Source organism: Carassius auratus, chromosome 49 (assembly GCF_003368295.1).
Source record: "Carassius auratus strain Wakin chromosome 49, ASM336829v1, whole genome shotgun sequence".
Taxonomy (NCBI): Eukaryota; Metazoa; Chordata; class Actinopteri; order Cypriniformes; family Cyprinidae; genus Carassius; species Carassius auratus.
Window position 1 is genome coordinate 2,517,685 of NC_039291.1, and position 20,638 is coordinate 2,538,322.

General features: G+C 37.4%; 1 protein-coding gene across 1 annotated transcript; it reads right to left on the reverse strand.

Annotated features, from left to right (window-relative positions):
* Positions 1 to 225: 225 nt before the first annotated feature.
* On the reverse strand, positions 226 to 20,638 carry ankha (ANKH inorganic pyrophosphate transport regulator a). Its single transcript, XM_026237615.1, has 12 exons — positions 19,935 to 20,638; positions 16,068 to 16,284; positions 15,872 to 15,990; positions 15,344 to 15,427; positions 11,498 to 11,668; positions 11,284 to 11,418; positions 11,116 to 11,208; positions 10,245 to 10,337; positions 7,089 to 7,218; positions 6,880 to 7,003; positions 6,419 to 6,518; positions 226 to 694 (listed from the first exon to the last, which is right to left on the reverse strand). Exons 1-12 carry the CDS (start codon positions 20,028 to 20,030, stop codon positions 566 to 568), a joined length of 1,491 nt encoding a protein of 496 aa, XP_026093400.1. The 5' UTR covers positions 20,031 to 20,638; the 3' UTR covers positions 226 to 565.

Consider the following 20,638-nt stretch of genomic DNA (forward strand, 5'->3'; position numbering starts at 1 on the left):
ATATACGAAAAACCTTGATTATTCTGGTTAGTCACATTGTACTGCTATTATTTTGAACAATACTGTACAATCAAATCTATTCCGTGCCCAAAGTCAGTAAAACAAATTCTTTGTGAACAAGTTATAATACACTCAAGTGTAACTATTCATTGTGCGTCTCAAGGCAAGAGGAAGCAGATGGCATTTCCTAGGGTAAAAGTTAACAGTACAGTTATTTTTTTTTTCCTGATTGTAAGGGTCTATTTTTGGCAAAAATGTTAACAGGCTGCAGAACAGGATCATTGAAAGACATCTGTGTAAATATGCCTCAGTGCAAAAAGTGCAGGAGTGCAGTTCATGTAGACATGCAAATCTGCTTTTACTACCCCAAACAAGCATCGATCAATCTGACAGTCCCACTGGGGTAATGGAGAGATTGTAGAAATGTAAAAAAAAAAAAAACTAATAATAATTCTATAATGATAAAGTACTAGTACTAGTTAGACTCTCGTTGTAAAAGAACCAAGACATTGTACTGCAAATGAAAGGAAAATGTGCATCTTCCACTTTTTTTTCATTCCTAGATTCATTCATCTTCTGTTTCCATCTGCTCATTCTCAGCCTCTTCAATGACATCTAACTCTGTCCTGGAGGTGATTTCATTCATCGGGGAAGAGTTGTCCTCCACAACCATTTCTGCTTCTGGGGTTTTCTTCTGAAAACAGACCGCATTGCCGAATAGATATGAAACATTTAATGATCAAAAGGCATATTTTGGTAACACTTTATATTAGGGATCACTATTCACTATTGACTAGTTGCTTATCAGCGTGCATATTACTAGCATATTGGCTGGTAATTAATACTTATAAAGAACATATTAGCCTTATTCTGCATAACCATATTCTAGATCCCTTAACTCTAAACACAATTACAACAACAACTATCTTCATATCAGTTAACAGAAAATCAGGATTTCACTGAGGGAAAACTGTCTCAGGTTACGCAAATAACAATAGTTCCCTGAGTAGGGAACGAGACACTGCGTCCTCTAGGGGGCGCTGTGGGGAACACTTCGTCGTGACCTGTGTCTGAAGCATACATTGAAAAAAAACATCAACTTGTTGGCTGGCGACAGCCTCTGACGTCACTACCAGCGCGACTATAAATCAGCACAGGGAACGCACATCATTATCTTCTTCGTCTGAAGCTTGCGTCCTAACCATGGCAGGGAGCTAGAGGAGGCAGTGTCTCGTTCCCTACTCAGGGAACTATGGTTACATACGTAACCTGAGACAGTCCCCTTTCGAGGGAACTTCAAACTGCGTCCTCTAGGGGGTGCTTTGGGGAACAGTATACCCACGCCGCCATGCTGAGGGGAGTGCAGGCCAAAATCATGGTGAGCACTAAGTACCAACTCTACCATTTCCATGGGAGTTGCCCCTGGGACGTTTAGACGGCTGTCCGTGACAGTACCCCTTACAGCCAAAAGGCCTAAGCTACATACCCAACTTAATTGTTAGGGCCTCGGCCCAGGGTAGAGCTGAAGGCTTGGAATCAGGAAAGATTCCTTTAAAGGGATACGGCTAAGAACCTAGCATTTGTACCAAGTCTTGCCTGTCACACAAGGGCTACCGCTAGCTTACGCATAAGCTTGCTGAAAGAGCTGTCTCAATAGTTCTCTAGTAGCAACACCCTGTTTAGATAGGTATCCGAGGATACATAGGTGGAGTGGCACCCAAGATGAACGGGCTTTTACCAACTCAAGAAAGGGCACAAAGCAACTGCGCAAAGCCCTCACCATATAGGATTTTAGAAAGAACGCAGAATACTAGCGTGCGAACTTACCACAGTGTGGATTTCAGAAAGTGTGCAAAGACTTCACATGCACACTTACCATAGCATGGATTTTAAAATACTGTTCTAAGGAGGGGCTCTCGTGGCACTACCATTGAGCAGCTCATAGATGGAATAGTGTATCTCCAAACAGTATGATTGAGAGTCATCAACTCGATCTATGGAAACAATACCTGAGCGCTCTTATGAAAAAACAGAGAACTCAGTCTCATACGAGAGAAGAACTCCAGGCTCAGAGTAGCACGCTCATAGGCGACCCTTTTTTGGAAAAAGGGGAGTGCTGCTAAATTACCACGAGAATCACCCAAATAGCCCCTCATGTTGAGGGAAGCGATGCTTGAGGTGTATAAACAAATACACACTAGCTGAATGGAGCCCAAGGAACCAAGGACTAATCATCTCAAGAAAGGGAACGAAGCGGAGTGCGTAACCCTTATCGTACAAGATTTCAGAAAGTTTGCAGAGTCTTACGTGCAAACTTACCACTTGTGGAATTTTAGAAAGTACGCAAAGTGTTCACGTGCACACTGACCACCATGTGGTTTTGAGTGGTTTCAAAGCTTAGCGTGTGTATTTAAAGGTTCCTAAGCAGGTGCTGAATCTCACTGCAAGCTCAATTTTACAAACCTCGGGCGTGGGGAGCATCACCTGAGGCAGCATATACAAGAAGACTTCTGTAACTGCCACTTCCACTTCCCTAGATGCGACAGCACCCCTAAGTGGCCAGGATACCCCTCGGGGTGACCTGGCCGGACATCCATCTAATTCCCACTGCAAAGGAAACTCACAGAGTTTATTAGTAGACACGTTACCACCAGCAATTACATTTACATTTATTCATTTAGCAGACGCTTTTATCCAAAGCGACTTACAGATGAAGACAATGGAAGCAATCAAAAACAATAATAGAATAAATAAAAAGAAAACAGATAGAATAAAAAAATAAAAGAATAGAGCAAGCTAGTTAGAGATCTTTACACATACACACATATATATATACAATTGCATAATAAATGAAAAGAAAATAGAATACAAAAAGATTAGAAAGGTAGTTAGATTTTTTAAAGACTAGACTTAGAATAGTGAGTGTTAAAGTTAGAGGGTCAAATAAAGATGGAAGAGATGGGTTTTAAGCCGATTCTTGAAGATGGCTAAGGACTCAGCTGCTTGGATTGAGTTGGGGAGTTCATTCCACCAGAAGAGAACATTTAATTTAAAAGTCCGTAAAAGTGACTTTGTGCTTCTTTGGGATGGCACAATCAAGCGACGTTCACTTGCAGAACGCAAGCTTCTAGAGGTCACATAAGTCTGAAGTAACAAATTTAGGTAAATGGGTGCAGAGCCAGTGGTAGTTTTGTAGGCAAACATCAATGCCTTGAATTTTATGCGAGCAGCTATTGGAAGCCAGTGCAAATTGATAAACAGAGGTGTGACATGTATTGTTTTTGGCTCATTAAAAATTAATCTTGCTGCCGCGTTCTGAATTAATTGTGAAGGTTTGATAGAATTCGCTGGAAGACCTGCCAAGAGAGCATTGCAATAGTCCAGCCTGGACAGAACAAGACCTTGAACAAGGAGTTGTGCAGCATGTTCCGAAAGAAAGGGCTTGATCTTTTTGATGTTGAATAAAGTAAATCTGCAGGATTGAACAGTTTTAGCAATGTGGTCTGAGAAAGTCAGCTGATCATCAATCATAACTCCAAGGCTTCTAGCTGTTTTTGAAGGAGTTATGGTCGATGTGCCTAACTTGATGGTGAAATTGTGATGGAACAATGGGTTTGCTGTAAATCACAAGCAGTTCTGTCTTGGCAAAGTTGAGTTGAAGGTGATGGTCCATGATCCAGGAAGAAATGTCTGTTAGACAAGCTGAGATGCGAATAGCTACCGTCGGATCATCAGGATGGAATGAGAGGTAGAGTTGAGTGGTATCAGCATAGCAGTGGTATGAAAAGCCATGTTTCCGAATGACAGAACCTAATGATGCCATGTAGACAGAGAAGAGAAGTGGTCCAAGAACTGAGCCCTGAGGCACCCCAGTAGTTAGATGTTGAGACTTGGACACCTCACCTCTCCAAGATACTTTGAAAGACCTATCTGATAGGTAAGACTCAAACCATTGAAGTGTGGTTCCTGAGATGCCATTTGCGAGTAGGTTTGATAGGAGAATTAAGTACACATAAGTATATACAAAGAGTGTTAAATTTACTCACCCACCCTCCTGCGCTGGAGCCCTGCTCAAGGGGCACCTCCTTTTAGTCTGGACCATCAGTCAGGTGGTTGCTATGAACATAGAACCATAAAAACATTATAGGTCCAGCATAGGAGACTGTTATGCGAGAGGTTTCCACCTCACCTCGATCAGGTGGAGAGCTGGTGGTTACAGGGGAATTAGGAAGGGGAGGATAAAAGCAGAAGTTAAAAATCCCCAAAGGGAATGAGTAGATACCTCGGTATCACTCCGATTCGGACGAGAACGCTGCCTCGTCTAGATCATACCCCTTAGGTTCTGCTTACCTCCTCATGACCAACGATTCCTCTAACCCCTGCCCGCAAGTGGGGGAGGAGTGCGAGTTGCGACACTAGCCTTCTGTGCCCATCTTTGATCCTCAGATCGAGACAGGCCAGGACCCCTATGTTGTTCGGTCTCAGACCTGGACCTTCGTGGGAATGAAGGATCTGAAAGCATCAGAGCGCGCCTTCGTCTCCCTGAACTTCTCAAATCGCCGTCTCAAAGGAAATACAGAAATGTTCAGAATGCGAAACCTGAGCATCGAGCAGAAAGCATTTTCTTTCCTCCCTATTTCTGCCATGTTCATCCACAGAAGTCTCTCCACTGCCACCATGGCCACCATAGTCCTGCCCATGGTGGAGGCGGCCTGCTTGGTAGCACGGAGAGAGATCCGTGGTGCGGCGCAGCTCAGCTACCTGACCAGAAAAAGGTCCCTCCCTCTATCCAGGTCTCTTAGCAAATCAGTCTGATATGCTTGAAGCACCATGATTGTGCTGTAATAAAGCCACAGCCTGACCTGCTACTGCATATGCCTTGCCATTTAAGCGAGATGATTTTCTGTAGGGGCTTAGATGGCAAGGAGGGAGATTAAGAGAGGATGTTTCCCATGTAGAAAGAAAAACATTTCTCAGATAAAAATTATTTATAAATTATTTATAAAAATTTTAGCTCTTTCTACAGGGGGCATTCCCTCCTAGCCGCTTTCGCGCATCACCTCGATGTTGGCAGATTACTTTCATGCCAAAACCGATGGATGCGAAAAGAAAGCGGCATCTTTAATTTCTTTTTAATCTCTGAAAGGAGATCATGCACAAATGAAAGGCTCACCTGAGCTCGAGGGCTATGGTCAAAAGGTAATTTTCGCTCAATAACCTCCAACAGCTTTTCATACGCAGGGCAGGAGAATTGAGAAGGCTCAGCCTCAGCTTCTTCACCATCCTTAAATATCTCCTGCTTTTCCTGGGTAAAAACCCAGCAGAGCACTAACCTCAGTATTAGAAAGTGTTAAAGATATAACATCATCCTCCCGAGGCTCTCTCTCGTCCGCCACCCTTTTTTTTTATTGTTTTTATTTTTTTTTTTATTACAAGCGCGAAAGGGAAAGTCCCTCTTTAAACCATTCAGACAGATCCACCTGTATTCTCACAAGCTCATTTTCTTCCACGCCTCACCGCGGACAGATCCTGAACCGCGGAAAGCAGATGGCTGCCTTTTTTTTTTCCAGAAGAGAGACGAACGAGAGCGTAGCTTTTTCCATTGAAAAAACACTCACAATGCACGCAGATTGCCTCCTCAAGGACATCGCGTACGTGCTCTTTACCCAAACAAATGCCGCAAAGATCGCGTTTGTCATCGGGTGTCAAATAACGCCAACACGGATGCACACATCGTCTGAACACTTGCTAGTTGTCGACATGATAGACAGAGAAAGATCGACCTTACTGGTTCTTTCAGATGCACGCTTCAAACAAAACAGTGAAGATGAAGAAGATAATGATGTGCTCTCCCGGTGCTGATTTATAGTCACGCGTAGTGACGTCGGAGGCTGTCGCCGGCCAACCAGTTGGTGTTTTTTTTTCAATGTATGCTTCAGACACAGGTCACGACGAGGTGTTCCCCAAAGCGCCCCCTAGAGGATGCAGTTTGAAGTTCCCTCGAAAGGGAACTCATAGGTAATAGCAAATATGTGTAATCTAAAGTTTTTGTAATTCTAAAGTAATTGTTCTGGTATTAAGAGAATAGCAAAATCCTCACACAAATATAACCATCTTGTTGAAATTTTTAACTTTAATGTGTTAGGCGTCCAGTGTCATCTGCTTTTAGATATTTTAGTCCGTTATGCTGCTTGATGTTGGAGACTAATTTGTTATTATCATAAACATGTAAACAGCAAACAGCATTATGTTTACTGCACTTATTCTTATATTTATTTATGTATAGAGCCTAATGAATCTGAAGTCTTGCCCATTCACAGAAAATAGCTTACTTTCACACTGAAAAATAAGGTAGATATGACACTAGCTTTAATAATTTTGCAGAACCGTTGACTTCTGCAGTCCGATGGCTCCTCACCTGTTTTCGGTATACGTAACAGGCAGCCACTGCGACCATGGTGGACTCCCCCATGAATCCTGCTAATAAAGACCCCACTCCCAGTGTGGCACCATGCACTCTGCACATAGACAAAACCCTCAACATGGTAAATGTGATTTCAAAATAATACCAACTGAATTTAATGCTGTACAGTTGAAGCGCAGTGTTGCTATGATCAAAACACCCATTAAATAACTTTTCTGAGCTTATATTAAAAGTTTCTGCAGCAGTCTGCATTAGCTGAGGAGTGGAGTCATAATTAATTCACAAAATGCAGACAGGGATTTGAAATGGTTTATTTTTAGACTCACTAAAAATTCAGAGGCAGCATGAGAGCTAATTACTTCACAGATCACATACTGAGCAGAGAAGTACATTCAGAAGATATTTAAAAGAGATGCATTTAGCATATTTGTATATTCCTCCTGTATACTACTAACCCCATGTAAGGCAGCACTAGAAGGCTGGTGATGAGCACAGCGATGCGCAGGACTGAACTAGGTGCCAGCACACAAGTTCTCTTCAACGTCATTAACCAGCCCGTCAGATGAGCTCGAACTGTAACTGATCGCAACACAGACACAAGGTCACATAGACCTTGATTTACATAATGCACTGTAAATCATATTAAAGAAAATATTTATGGTACCAGGCACAGGGAAGAAGGAAAAGACTCTCAGTGGAATGATACAGAGATGTGCAAAGGCCATGTCCACCCCAATGACATCCACCAGGATGCGTTCAGAAACATGAGGGGTCCAGAATACAATGAAACACATCTGGAAAACAGATACAGGTAGGTTTTACATTACTCGATTTAGCAGTTTTGTGTCAAAATGTGACATCATATCACACACACACACACACACACACACACACAGATATATATATTATATATATCAGTTGATATATATATATATATATATCTGCAGCATAGCAGATTTATTCCACAAAGAACAAATACAATGGCATTGTCATGTTCATTACCATACCAATCGCTCTGAGAGTTGTCATGACAGAAATATATATATATATGGTTATGGACAGATGAGCAATGCAAATATCAGCTCATGTTTTTACGCAGCAAACACATAGAGCTGTAAATGAGAAAGAAGTTAAATGTGCCTTCTAGAAATTAAGACAGTAATATATATGTTTTAAACTGACATAATTTATAAGCTTGATTTATCCCCTAAAAAAACGTATAAAGGCTGAAATGCTCTTGTATAAGAAATCTTTTTTTTTTTTTTTTTTTTTTTTTTTGTGAAAACCTGTATCTGAACTATAAATCATATAATTTTATGGCTCAATACTGTATGTTACCATAGACAACACCTTTCATATGGTGTTCCTTTTACTTGTGCAGCTCTTAAAATGGGTCATAAATTGGATTTATATATTAAATGCTTACTTGGAGATTAAGTAACAGTATTGTCAATTCTGTCTTTTCTGATCAGTTTAATGCATCCTTGCTGAATAAATATAAATAAATAAATAAAACACTGACAAACTTTTAAATGGCAATGCATATCTGATATTAACAAAGTGAAACTATTGTAGTGCCACTAATTAAATCATAATGTGCACCATCATATGCGTTACGTCTAGTATATCTTATCCTTAATCTTGGATGTGCCAGTCAGTTTTGACTGTGTCTTTGTTATGAGATCCTTCAAATTCCAGCAAGACCAGATTATGTAATTGTCTCACGCTTGATGCCCTGCCTACAGACATTCCTCTTTTCTGGAACAATAGAGTCTGACAAAGGCCTAGCATGCCTGTTTACAGAGATCCTCCACATCTGACCGAGTTAAAGGCCATGGGCTTGAGTCATCTTACTGTACAGTATGTGCACTTGGATTTGACCTTCATTGCTCACTCCTCACCACAGGCCAAGCCACGAACACTTTAATACTTTTCTTTTTTTTCCTCTGCCTTCTATACTGAAATCCAAACCAATCTTACTGAATGAACTGATGATGGATGTGTGGAGGGATGTTTCTGCACTTTCAAAAACATTAAAATGTGTAATGTGACAAGGACCAGCACATCAGTGCATACTCAACCTGAGCTATAAAGACAAACATGCAAACATTGTGAGTTGACCTGTTGTTTTCTCCACTGTCATTATGAAACAAAAGCAGGAAAGCTGCCAGAGATCCTCAGGCTGTTTTGAGACTGTCTTCAGGCTCTTCAGGTGGCACAGGTGTTAACATCTCCATTCACAAAAGTGGGTGTGTAAGATCTACCCACATATTTTTCTTAATTAACATTTTTTTCATTCCTCAAATCCAGCTTTAACCCTAATCAAACACACCTGAGTTTGCTAATCAGTGTCTTCAGGTTCATTTGAAAATCACAGGTAGGTTTGTTTGGTTAGGGTTGGAGCTAAACTCTGCAGGAAAGTGCATCTCGTTAGCCAGATTTAAGGATCACTACTCTAACCCATAATTACACAACAAACACCTATAAATCATGTGACAGGAATAAAAAAACAAATGGTAAAATCTACAACCTGTCCAGTCAAGCCTGTCAGTTTCTTTTTTTCTGAGATTAGTTTTCTGTTTCCAACATAAGTACATTGTTTATTCTCATTGCATCTTAAAAAAGTAATAATAATTTTGATTTTACATATAATCTTTTGCCCGTGATAAAGTAAAACTTTCTTTCTACTTTCAATCTACTTTCCAAAAAACCTGCTGGTGTTTTGAGACACAAATCGCTGGACTTGCAGTACATAAATTGTGACTCATTTTAACCTGTAGTTTTTTTTGTTTTTGTTGTTTTTGTCTGCAGGTCTTGAGGTCAGAGGAGGACAAGTAAACAGAAGAAAAATGGGTTTACGACCAACGTGGGAACTGAAAACAGTGTTTACTGGTTGTATGGAATGTGAAAAATGCACACTGTTTTCATGTGCAGGAGAGGATCCATGTTTTATGTTGGAACTTGAGCACCTGATCTGAACAGACTCAGACTTGACATACCAATTGAAATGCAAAACATTATGAAAATATCCTCTGAGTAGGCCTACATGCAATTCGGGTTCAGTATTTGTTTTGTTTTTGTTTGTTGTTTTTTTTAAGCAGTGACCACTGTGCCATGATATTGCGCACTTTAGTGTGTGTGCGTGTGTGTGTGTGTGTGTGTGTGTATATATATATGCAGAATTTCTGACACTTTCTTTTAGAAAAAGACACTGTAAATGATTAAATTATAAAAGATACTGTAAACGATTAAATTTAAGATGGTAGTAATAAATACCTAAAGCTAAAAATGTATGATTTATCTTAAAGTTTTAGAAAAAAGCCCTACACTACAATCTAAAAGTTTGGGGTGAGTAAAACTTTTTAATGGTTTTGAAAATAATTATCTTATGTAATAATTATATTATAATTATTATAAATAATTATATTATGTACACCAAGGCTGCCTATAGTCAATCAAAAATACAGTGATAACAGTAATAATAATGATATTACAGTTTAAAATAATATATTTTAAATATAGAATTAAGTGTAACTTATTCCTTATTAATAACATTGATGAAACTGCTGTACTGCTATAAACATATTTTTTTTCAGGATACTTTGATATGATACTCAAAATATGTACACAAGGTGCCTTTAATGTCATTTTTAATAAATGTATGCATATAATACGTATGTGTGTGTGTGTGTGTATGTATATATATATATATATATATATATATATATATATATATATATATATATATATATATATATATATATATATATATATATATATATATATTGTAATGACTAATTCAACGATTAATAGATCTTACCGTTAAGGAGAGGAGAAAACAGCAAAGTGTGAACCTCTTGATATGTGATTTGGTGACAGTCAGACCACTGGCTAATTTATTAGTAGGGTTATTCTGTTAAAAAAAGAAATACAGATAATATTGTTTATCTTCTAAATGATACAGGTTAAGATAATACAGCTAAGCCATTATGCTTGTGTTGAAAAAAAAAATACAAATACAAAATTAAAGATTTAATTGAAAAATAAGATATTGTAATACATTCAAATGCACGCTTAAAACAATCTGGCACCATCCATCAGGCCATCGAAAACGAGAAAGATGTTTTCACACTCACTACACAACTATGTGCATCAACAGTGAAAACCATGTTGTTATCTTTCGTGTCTAGCAGGAGAACACTGAGTAGAGTAGAAGATACAAGACAAGTTCTCCCCAAACTAAATCTTTCACTCAATCCCACCAACACTATCATAAAATTAAAACCTAATTCCTCTTAATCAACAGAAAGCTGATACTGGTCTCTAATCAGAAAGGGGCAAAAACTAAACACACGGAATCAGAAAAATGTTAGTCTGACAGTTGTAGGGCTTTGAATGATATATAATTATCTGGAAGACGAGGCATTTTATTGTGAAATCTAGCCATAAGGTGTTGACTAAAAAACATTCCAAAGCCTCAGGACAAACCAAACTAAAAAAAAGCTATTAAGGTCTTACATAAATCTCTTACCAAACAACAAAAGACAATAATATACATTAAGAAGTTGGACAGCACCAATAGCAACATACACATTCTTTATTATTTTTTTTGTCTGTAAAAAACATGCTGTGACATTCATGATGGTTGCCAGGGTGCTAATATGCAGTTGCTAGACAAAACCTTCACCTACCTTATCGAAAGCTGGATAGATGGCACGCATTTCTGTTAACCACCCGTAGGGCATATGACCAACCGGATATGTTGCTGTGAGTACTGCTACCGCCTAGCAAACACAAACTATTTGGTTAGAACTGGCTGCTGTGTGTTGTAGTGCATACTGTAATTCACCAGTACTCACTTCAGTTGATGCGGCGCTGCCTTTGAGATCCCGAGAGACAAACAGATTGACAATGGGCCTGCTGATGCGCTGAGTGGCCAAAATGAGGGCAAGTGGCCACCAGAACTTAAGCATCTTCCTTACGGTGACATCGCCCTGGAAGTGACCAAAAGTACTCTGAATCTAGAAAGCAACTTTCTGATCTGTCTGCAAAAATCTTTTTTGATAAACATACCCCCTGTTCGAGGCTGCTTGATTCAGGAATGTTGTCATGGACATTACAGTAGTAACCCAGTCCCACGATAGTGAACCGCACCAGAGCTCCCATGTACAGAGACAGAATGGGAATAAGAAGAGGCTCTAAACATTCCAGATTACTCTGGAGAAGAATCGCCACAAATATTATCTGCAGGCGAACAGAAGAGTCAAGAATCAATTAAATATTGGGCAAGTTTAAATACGTTTCAACGCATGACCTGCAAAAATATTTATGTATCCAATAGTTAAAAAAAGAGATACACTGTTGCTGCTACATGCTATGCAAATCTGCAATGCAAAATGAGTGCTCAAAATAGTCCTTTGGCAAGTAGCACATTTACATAAAAAAATAATAAATACTGCAAGATTTGCATTTACTGTACATGATGTGCAAAAAGATGTATGTTAAACTATTTAATATTAGTTTAAATAATGTTGGTTAATAAATAGTATTATTGATAATCTTTATCTTTAAGCTACATTACATTACATTAAAATGTTTCAATGCCATGTCTTATTTTTTGTTTTGATTTGTGTTTTGCGTATTTTGCTGTCGTATTACATTTTTGTTTTTACAATTACCCATTTTTTTTAAAACTAATGTCATATTTTAACTTTTACTTATTTATACTACCATTCAAAAGTTTGGTCCGTAAATAATTTTTTAAAATGAATACTTAAGAATGCATTACAATTTACAGTAAAGACATTAATAATGTTACAAAAGTATTTAACAACAACTTAAGCAAACGCTTTTCAAAATGAATAACAGTAATGTTTCTTGAGCATGAAATAATTTTGGAATAATCATATGACACTGACGACTGAAGTAATGGATGATAAATATTTTACTTTTTTAGCTATCAAAGGAATAAATTATACTTTATTTTGCTTCAAATTAAAGCAGTTTACAGTGAGAGAACTTTAGAGACAAAGGCTGCGTTTACACTTGGCATTAACATGCGATCACCGTTATCTGATCAGGCAGATCGCATCATCAGTCAATCAGAACATGATGCGTTTACACTTGGCGACATCAGCTGACTTCTTTATCTGGATAACCTTTCGGATCTGTCTTTCCCACGCAATATTTAAATAAGCCTGCAGACCTGAAGAGTGGGTTTTCTGTTGAAAAGCATTTTCAGTCGCGGGACATTCTGCAAATCTAAGACAAGTGTAGGAGTGTAACTAGTGCTCCACACGGATGTTCTATGTTTCTCTTCGGGACAGTTTGCAAGACAGGGGGTGGGGTTTTGTGTGACATCCACCCGGCTGGATTGAGTTTACAATTCACTGAGATCCAATCACAATGCGTCCTTGACTTCTGGACCAGGACACGCTGATCTTATAACATTACGATTAGAAGCACATTTACTCTTTTTTTTTTTTTAATGTGTATGTGGACAACACCCGAAAACAGGTTGCATGTTAATGCCAAGTGTAAACACAGCCAAAATTGCCCTTCTTTTGCTGTTAATTAGTTATTGTAATATCTATGGTATACGAATTATAATAAATTTTTTGTATGAAATACAAAATATGCACACTAATGGTGCTTCCACACTAACACTTTTGGTGCACACCCGGGTTCAGTTGACATCAGAGTTCGGTTCATTTGGATAATGTAAACGCTGTCTTCCAAACTCCAAAATTAATTCAGCCGTAAACATACTGTATAAATACGTTTTAATATATAAACGCTTTTAAAACGACTAAACGTATGTGTTTTCTTTTGAGCTCTGTAAATATGAAAGTTGTAAAGAATCACCCCCTTCAAAATTATCAAATTTTGTTGATTCACACATTTTGAAGATGAAAAAATGTTTTTGTTTTATCCAGCTGTATTTACTCAGTGCAATTTATATAATCCAAGTGACAGATTAAACATCAACATACCAGTAAAAAAAAAAAAAAAAAAAATCATATCCAAATCATATCATAACGAGTGCGGGCTTTGACTATGTGACGGTCGCTGTTACTGAGAATGAAGATCGATTGATTGCAAACATCTGGATTCTAAAGATATGGAGTACAGCAAACAAATAAAATGGATGTGATTTGTAATTTTATGCTGTGCTTTTGTGTATCTATGGTTGTAATGCCACTCATTGGATAGGAGAAAATCACACAGCAAAATATTGCAAAAAGTTTCAGGTTCAAAATAAGTCATTCAGAATTATTTGATCATTAATTATTAATTACTAATGGGTTCCCTATGTTTTCACTTTAGAATACTGTTTCAGATTCTAAGTTATTCTTGAGGAATTATCTAATAATTATTTATTAATTACTAATGGGTTCCCAACATTTCCACTTTAGAATAGGTTTAATGTTTCAGGTCCAAAATAAGTCCTGCTGAATTATTTGATAATTAATTATTAATTAATAATGGGTTGCCTATGTTTTCACTTTAGAATACTGTTTCAGATTCTAAGTAATTCTTCAGGAATTATCTGATAATTCTTTATTAATTACTAATGGGTTACCAATATTTTCACATTAGAATAGGCCTAATGTTTCAGGTTCAAAATAAGTCCTGCATAATTATTTTATAATTCTTTATTAATTAAAAATTGGGTACCTGCATTTTCACTTTTACTGGTATATATATATAATGTGGTAAATGCTGAGGATGCACACATACATTACTGTTTATAAAATATAAAAACTAAGGTAAGTTATCATAAGGCACTGGAGTGGGGTTCCTACTGGAAGGTGATTTCTTACAAAACAGACTCACAAAACAATTTACTACATAGGCAAAACCTCTATAAAATGTATTGCATTTATTAATATTGCATTTTCATACTACTACTATTATTGCTAATAGCATTTATATGAAAGGGTCACAATTCAATGTAATTGTGTAAAACTGTTCATTAGTAGTTACTTCATAGTTATTTTTCTTGAACCCTAACCCTAACCCTAACCCTAATCAATAGTAGTTCTTCAGGAGGTATGACAGAATACATTAGTTATTGATTAGCTAACTGTTACTTAACATAATCATAAAATTATATTACATACTGATTAATTAACACATCTTCCTTAGTAGTTAACAGTAGTGAGTTAAGTGTTAATTAATAATCACCTGTTAGTTCTTCAATAATTCCTTACAAGTTATGTAGTAAGTAAGAAACAGTATTCTAAAGTGTTACCGCTTTTTTTAGTGCAACCCTCTCATACAAGCCAGATTTGTGGAAAAATGTTCATATTGTTGTCACATGCATACAATGACAACTCTTTGTCATAAATTCCTGCAACTGCTTCAGAGTTGCTTTTGGCCTCTTGGTCATCTCTCTGACCAGTTTCCTCCTGGCTCCTTCATCCAGTTTGGATTGACGTCCTGATCCAGGGAGGGTCTATGTTGTACCAAATAGCTTATACTTCTTAATAATAGACTTTACTGTGCTTCTAGGCATTGATAAAGCCATTGAGATCTTTTACATGCACAATTTTTGGTTCAATCGTACTCATTTTGATTGATGAATCTTAATGTAGTGTTTACATGAACGCTAAATTAAGTGATTGGGTTGATGTGTGCGCAAATAAACAAATAAATAAACCATGAAGGAGAGTGGTTATTATGTGCAAACAGTGAGGAACTCTATATTCTGCAGTGTGGGCATATACAAATAAAAGTTAATTCATTTTCTCTGCCTCTTTTATGTTAAGATACTTTTACGCTTCTACGTTTAACATTTAAATATCAGACCAAAATAAAAAAAATAAAAAATTCAATACAACACTTTTTTTTTTTTCAATTGTGGCACAAGGGGTGATGACAGGAACTTAGCATACAACCATTTATAGAGTATACAACCTGTGCAACAACATCAGAGATGGAGGCAGATCCCACTAGCAGGCTGTACTTGTGCTTCAGGAGGATTCCAGCATGGATCCATGCCTTTTGAGCAAAATCAAATTAGGACAAATTAAAAAAGTATGCACCATTCTGTTTTGATTATTTCTGCAGTGTGCATTCTGTGTATTATCTGCCTGCATGGAATACCACATGGAAACTATACTATAATAAAATTGCCAACAATTGCAGTATACAGAATATATTACTCAAAATTCTCTATACCACAATACAATGCACTCACTGTGACCTTCTGTTTGCATTTTATAATTAAAAAAGTAGTATTAGCTGCCATTTTTACACATCTTGTTACACCTCTGGTTGCAGGATTAACTGTATTTTTACACAAATCATTTTCTTTGCATAGCCCATGCTATATCACTAAATAATTATCTGTAAGAAAAGTATGCTGAAAAAATAATCCCAATTCTAATCCAAACAATGATCTTGAATCTCGTATTAAAGTTATAATATGAAGTTCATACTCACCATAGCATCTAATAATGGAAATACTGCGAGGTACAGGAATGCCCTTCTCGTCTTGTTTCCTACTGAATCATCCACATGGTGGAGCTTATTTATGATGTAGTAGCCCAGATCTGTGTAAGCTGGAGACATGTGACCATTTTTAATAAAGGCTTTCCATTGATGAAACCTAGTAATCTAGAAACTGTATTCACAGCACCTATTAGGATGTGGAGGATGATGGCAATGACCCCAGCCACAACCATACAGAGAACCGCCTTTGTTCTCTCCTTCTTACTGTTGACAAACACGAGTCCCACATTTTTGAAGTCGCTCATGGGTCCAGTGAAGAACTTCATAAGCGAGTATGCCAGACCATAGCTGGCCAACATCTCAACCCTGTCTTCTTTCACAGAAGCGATGCCCCTGTTTAGTGCCTGAATCAGGCATGAGAAAGAGAAAGGGTACATGTCATTGCTGTGTGTGTGTGTGTACATGTACAACGACAGCTCAAAAATTAAGATTATCACAGTATAACACCAGACAATTAAACAGGGAAAGGAAGCAGAAGTGATTTTGAATCAGTTTTATCTTCTTTAGTGCAAGTGACAACAGGTGCAAGACAATACAAGGAAATGGTTTTGCAGGTGGTGGTCACAGACAATTGCCCTCTCCTTGTCCTTCCTGTCTTAAGTTAGCTTATTGCTGTATTTTCTGTGAAAAAATTATGTATTTTATGTATATAAATTATTGACACAAGCTGTATTATTGATAATATAAATGCCTGGAAATATAACTTAACCTTTTGAAATCCATTTATTATTAGTAGCGCGTCGGCCACCCAAAAATTGCAAATCCTGTTATTTTTATCACAAACTACAAACAAATAATGTGTTTTAATGTTTTTGAGATCATTGTATTCACCTCAGTTCATGCGATGAATCAGTCATCTTTTCCTCTTTTCTACTAGTTATAGCACTAAATAAACATTAATGAATATCAGGCATGTTGACAAAAATCAGAACAATTTAATAAAATTAATGCAATCAAGTCTCATGTAATTGATCAATCAATGGTTTGGAAAAAAATTAAATAGGTCAATAAAATACCTTCATCGGTGTAACAGTCTTAACAAAACATGTACCTCAGAAAACCCAACAATGTATCTTTGCCAACATTGTACATACAATTTTTTTTTTTTTTTTTTTTTTTTTTTTTGGCCATGGTGGTGCAGGATTGCACGTAGTTAAAAAATGCAGTTCTACAGCAGTTATGGCAGCAATATAATTAATAATAATATAAATAATATAATAATATAACTAATGCCCACAAGAAATTGTGGAGGAAATTCCGAGAGACAGGCTGCTACACAAGGAGAGCAGGACAGGGGCAACAACCCAGCATTTGGACCAGTCTCTGCTCCTTTGTGCAAGAAGGAACAGGAGCAGCACACAGCCTTCTGAAATTACCTCCAGCTGGCCACTTGTGTGCATGTTTTTGACCAAACTGTTAGAATGAAATCCTCAGAGCCACTGTCAAATCTTATGTGGCCTCATGTGGCAAGAGTGTGTAGGCAGCTCCTGAATGACGAGGGCATTGAATGACCCTCACATTCCCCAGACCTGGATACAACTGAGAACCTCTGGTATGTTATGTATTGGAACATCCAAATCTGCTAATTAGCACGACAGACTGTCCAGGAGCTTAGTGATGCCCTGATCCATGTCTGGCAGGAGATCCTGCAGGAAACAATTCACTATCTCACCAGGAGCATGCCCAGCCATTATCAGGAACGCATACTGCAGACACATACAGTAGGGCCAAAAAAATACAGACTTTCAGAATACAGAATTCATTCAAGTTGAATCGGTCTGTAACTTTTTACTTAGATTTTCAGTGTGATTTTGAATCAAGCTCTCAAAGGGTTAATGTTTTTGGCTTACACTGACTATTGTCACAATTTTGTTCTCAAAAAATTACACAATGTAATACTTTGATAACTTTGTTTATCAAGATTCAATGTGAGAATCTTGTGTTCCCTTAAGTTTTTGAGCAGTGTGTATATAAAAACTCAACTTTTATTGAAACTCATGGAAAACAGTTTCTGTTCAGTTCTATCTATGTAGCTGCCTATAGCGGAGCAAGAACAAAAGAGATAATGAGTGCCGCTATAAATACACTCACACGTTAGTTACATAAGACTAATCCTTACCCCGTCTACTCCTCGCTCAAATGAACACACACAGGTACTTTATAAGACTGTCACTTTGCTAACACTAAAGGACACAAGCCTATAGACACATGGTTAACTTCAATGTTTACCACAGACTGAAAGAGCAAAAATAAAATATTGCCTGAAACTATTTATCAAACCCAACTTGGTTGAGCTTTGCACCCAAATGAACTTGATAAACCATCCTTTGATTGCTAACCATTCAGTGTATATCTGCAGAACGTCTTGATAGCATAAAACTAATACCCTCTAATACTGAATGCCTGGGCCATCCTTAAAAAATTCCAGAGATTATCTACCGGTACACAGTCTTTCAGTTAAATATGGCCCACTGTAAATTACAGTATGACAAGAAGCATCTAGTTGTGTCATATATATAATCAAACAACAAAGACATAACAGAGCTCCTAACATGCCTTTCCACATATATCCATGGTGGTTTAACAGTAGTGACATTATACAAGGACAGTTTGTGTCATTTATGGTCCTAACAACAGGTTCAAAATGATGTTATCACAGGGTTAACTGTAGTTTGAAAAGGGTAAAGATTATGCAAATTGTATGTATGTATGCAAGTATATATATATATATATATATATATATATATATATATATATATATATATATATATATATATATATATATATATATATATATATATATGCATGTATATTTTTTGTGCACTATGTATTTGTTGTTACCTGAATTTTCTTTTGTAATCAATGCATACAAAAAACACACCCCTTAAAGATAAAAGTAGGTCTTGACCCCATACTTCACTTAGGGAATCTACTGTAACTGGTTTTTATTCTAAGCTGAAGTATTTTGCAGTTTCCTCTGACTCAATAACCAGAACATAACCTGCGATTTAGAGTGTTTTACTTTAATAAAGAGTGGCAGTCTTGGTAACATTATGCAAAGGGAATACTCATACACAGAGATGACGCTCTTGAGAAATGACTTATTAGATTTATGCATTTAGCAGACGCTTTTATCCAAAGTGACTTACAGTGCATTTAGGATATCAATTTTTACCTACCATGTGTTACCAGGGAATCAAACCCCCAACCTTGTGCTTAATAGCGCAGTGCTCTATCAATTGAGCTACAGGAACACTAAAAGTGATTTAAATGACTTAAAGCTCATTGCATTCAGAGAAATTAAATCAATAATTAAAGCAAATGGTTATCCATGCAGTAAGAACATAGTTTTATTTAAAGTGATTCCTGACAAAAGGCATCTGGACAACATGTCAATTTGGTTAATAATTTGGCTGATGCTTCAAAGCAACTTAGACTTATGGGAGGTCTGGGCTAGCTGTCACACTTTTAAACAAGTTCATGGTATGTTTTTAAGTCAATTCAGATGCATACCTTAAAATCTGGAAAAACACGGCCTAACTGTTGAAGATTTCCACTATCATTGTCAGGGAAAAGAAAAATAGACTTGAAACCAGCTGCATTTCGGGAAATTCTAGACTTTCAAAATTCTAGATTGTAACCTTTTCAGCTAAAGTACCAAGGACAAAACAATTAATAATACAAATGTACAAGATAACAAAGGCTACAAAAACAACCAACACAGATCAACTTTGAAAACCTACTCCGGAAACAAGGGCACGTCACGGATCAAACCTAGCAAGATTCGAACCTAAAACTCATTAGCCTATTAGTACACCACTATGCCATGCCACCCTAAGATTCATGATCAGTACTAACCCTGTACTCAACCAGACACCCATGCACCAAAACAAGCCCGACGTGTATATTTACAAATATACTGGTGTGCGTGCCATAAAAAGGGGCTGCATGTCAAAATAGGAGAGTGTTCAGGTTCAAAGACATCATAACTCACCTGTTCTCCGAAATCGATGGCTATATTAGTAATGGCTAGCGGCAGCAGAAAGCGAATAAGAGGCCAGTAAGCACTGCGCGATAGACAGTCCATCATGACAAATTATGACAATAATGTTTAAGGCATTCGTCCGTGTCGGTTTGCACCTAAGAGTCGCTTAATTGTTTGCGGATTCCAGCTGCCTGAAGTAAAACTGGAAAAACTGGAGACCTTGTCATTCCCAGCGTTTCCGATGAGAAGGTCATCCAGACATTTCGCATTATATCATTATGTCAGTCACCCGCGAATTAAATCTGGTCACGAAGTGCTGAAGCAGGAACCCGTTGAAATTCAGCATTTTTGTGTCTAACAGGCTGAAGTGCTCTCGGCCGTGTGTTCTCGCCCGTGTGTGCTATTTATTCTCGTGCAGAACACACGTGGGGTGTCACAACATCAAGCCCTTTTCCCTTCTCCAGCTGTTCGCGTCAGTCTGCTGGGATGGAACCAAAAATGATGAGGACTGATTCATTGTTTCTTGTGGAACATCAGTTTGTCTTCGTCTTAACATAATGTTATTATAATATCAACGGAATAATGGTTTATAATGTCAACGGAAATGGTTTAATAAGTTAAAATGAAAAGTTATGTGTATATTATTTTTAATCTCTGCTTCCATCTTCTGGATGTTATGTGGAGAGACAGACCGGGGCAACATAGGCAACTAT

Excerpts from the sequence above, each read along its gene's own strand:
- ankha (XM_026237615.1), bottom strand. The coding sequence starts at position 20,030 with ATGATGGACTGTCTATCGCGCAGTGCTTACTGGCCTCTTATTCGCTTT. Across the intron at positions 15,991-16,067 it reads CATCCTCCACATCCTAATAG|CTTACACAGATCTGGGCTAC; the intron begins GTGCTGTGAATA and ends ACATGTCTCCAG. Across the intron at positions 695-6,418 it reads GTTACGTATACCGAAAACAG|AAGAAAACCCCAGAAGCAGA; the intron begins GTGAGGAGCCAT and ends GTCTGTTTTCAG.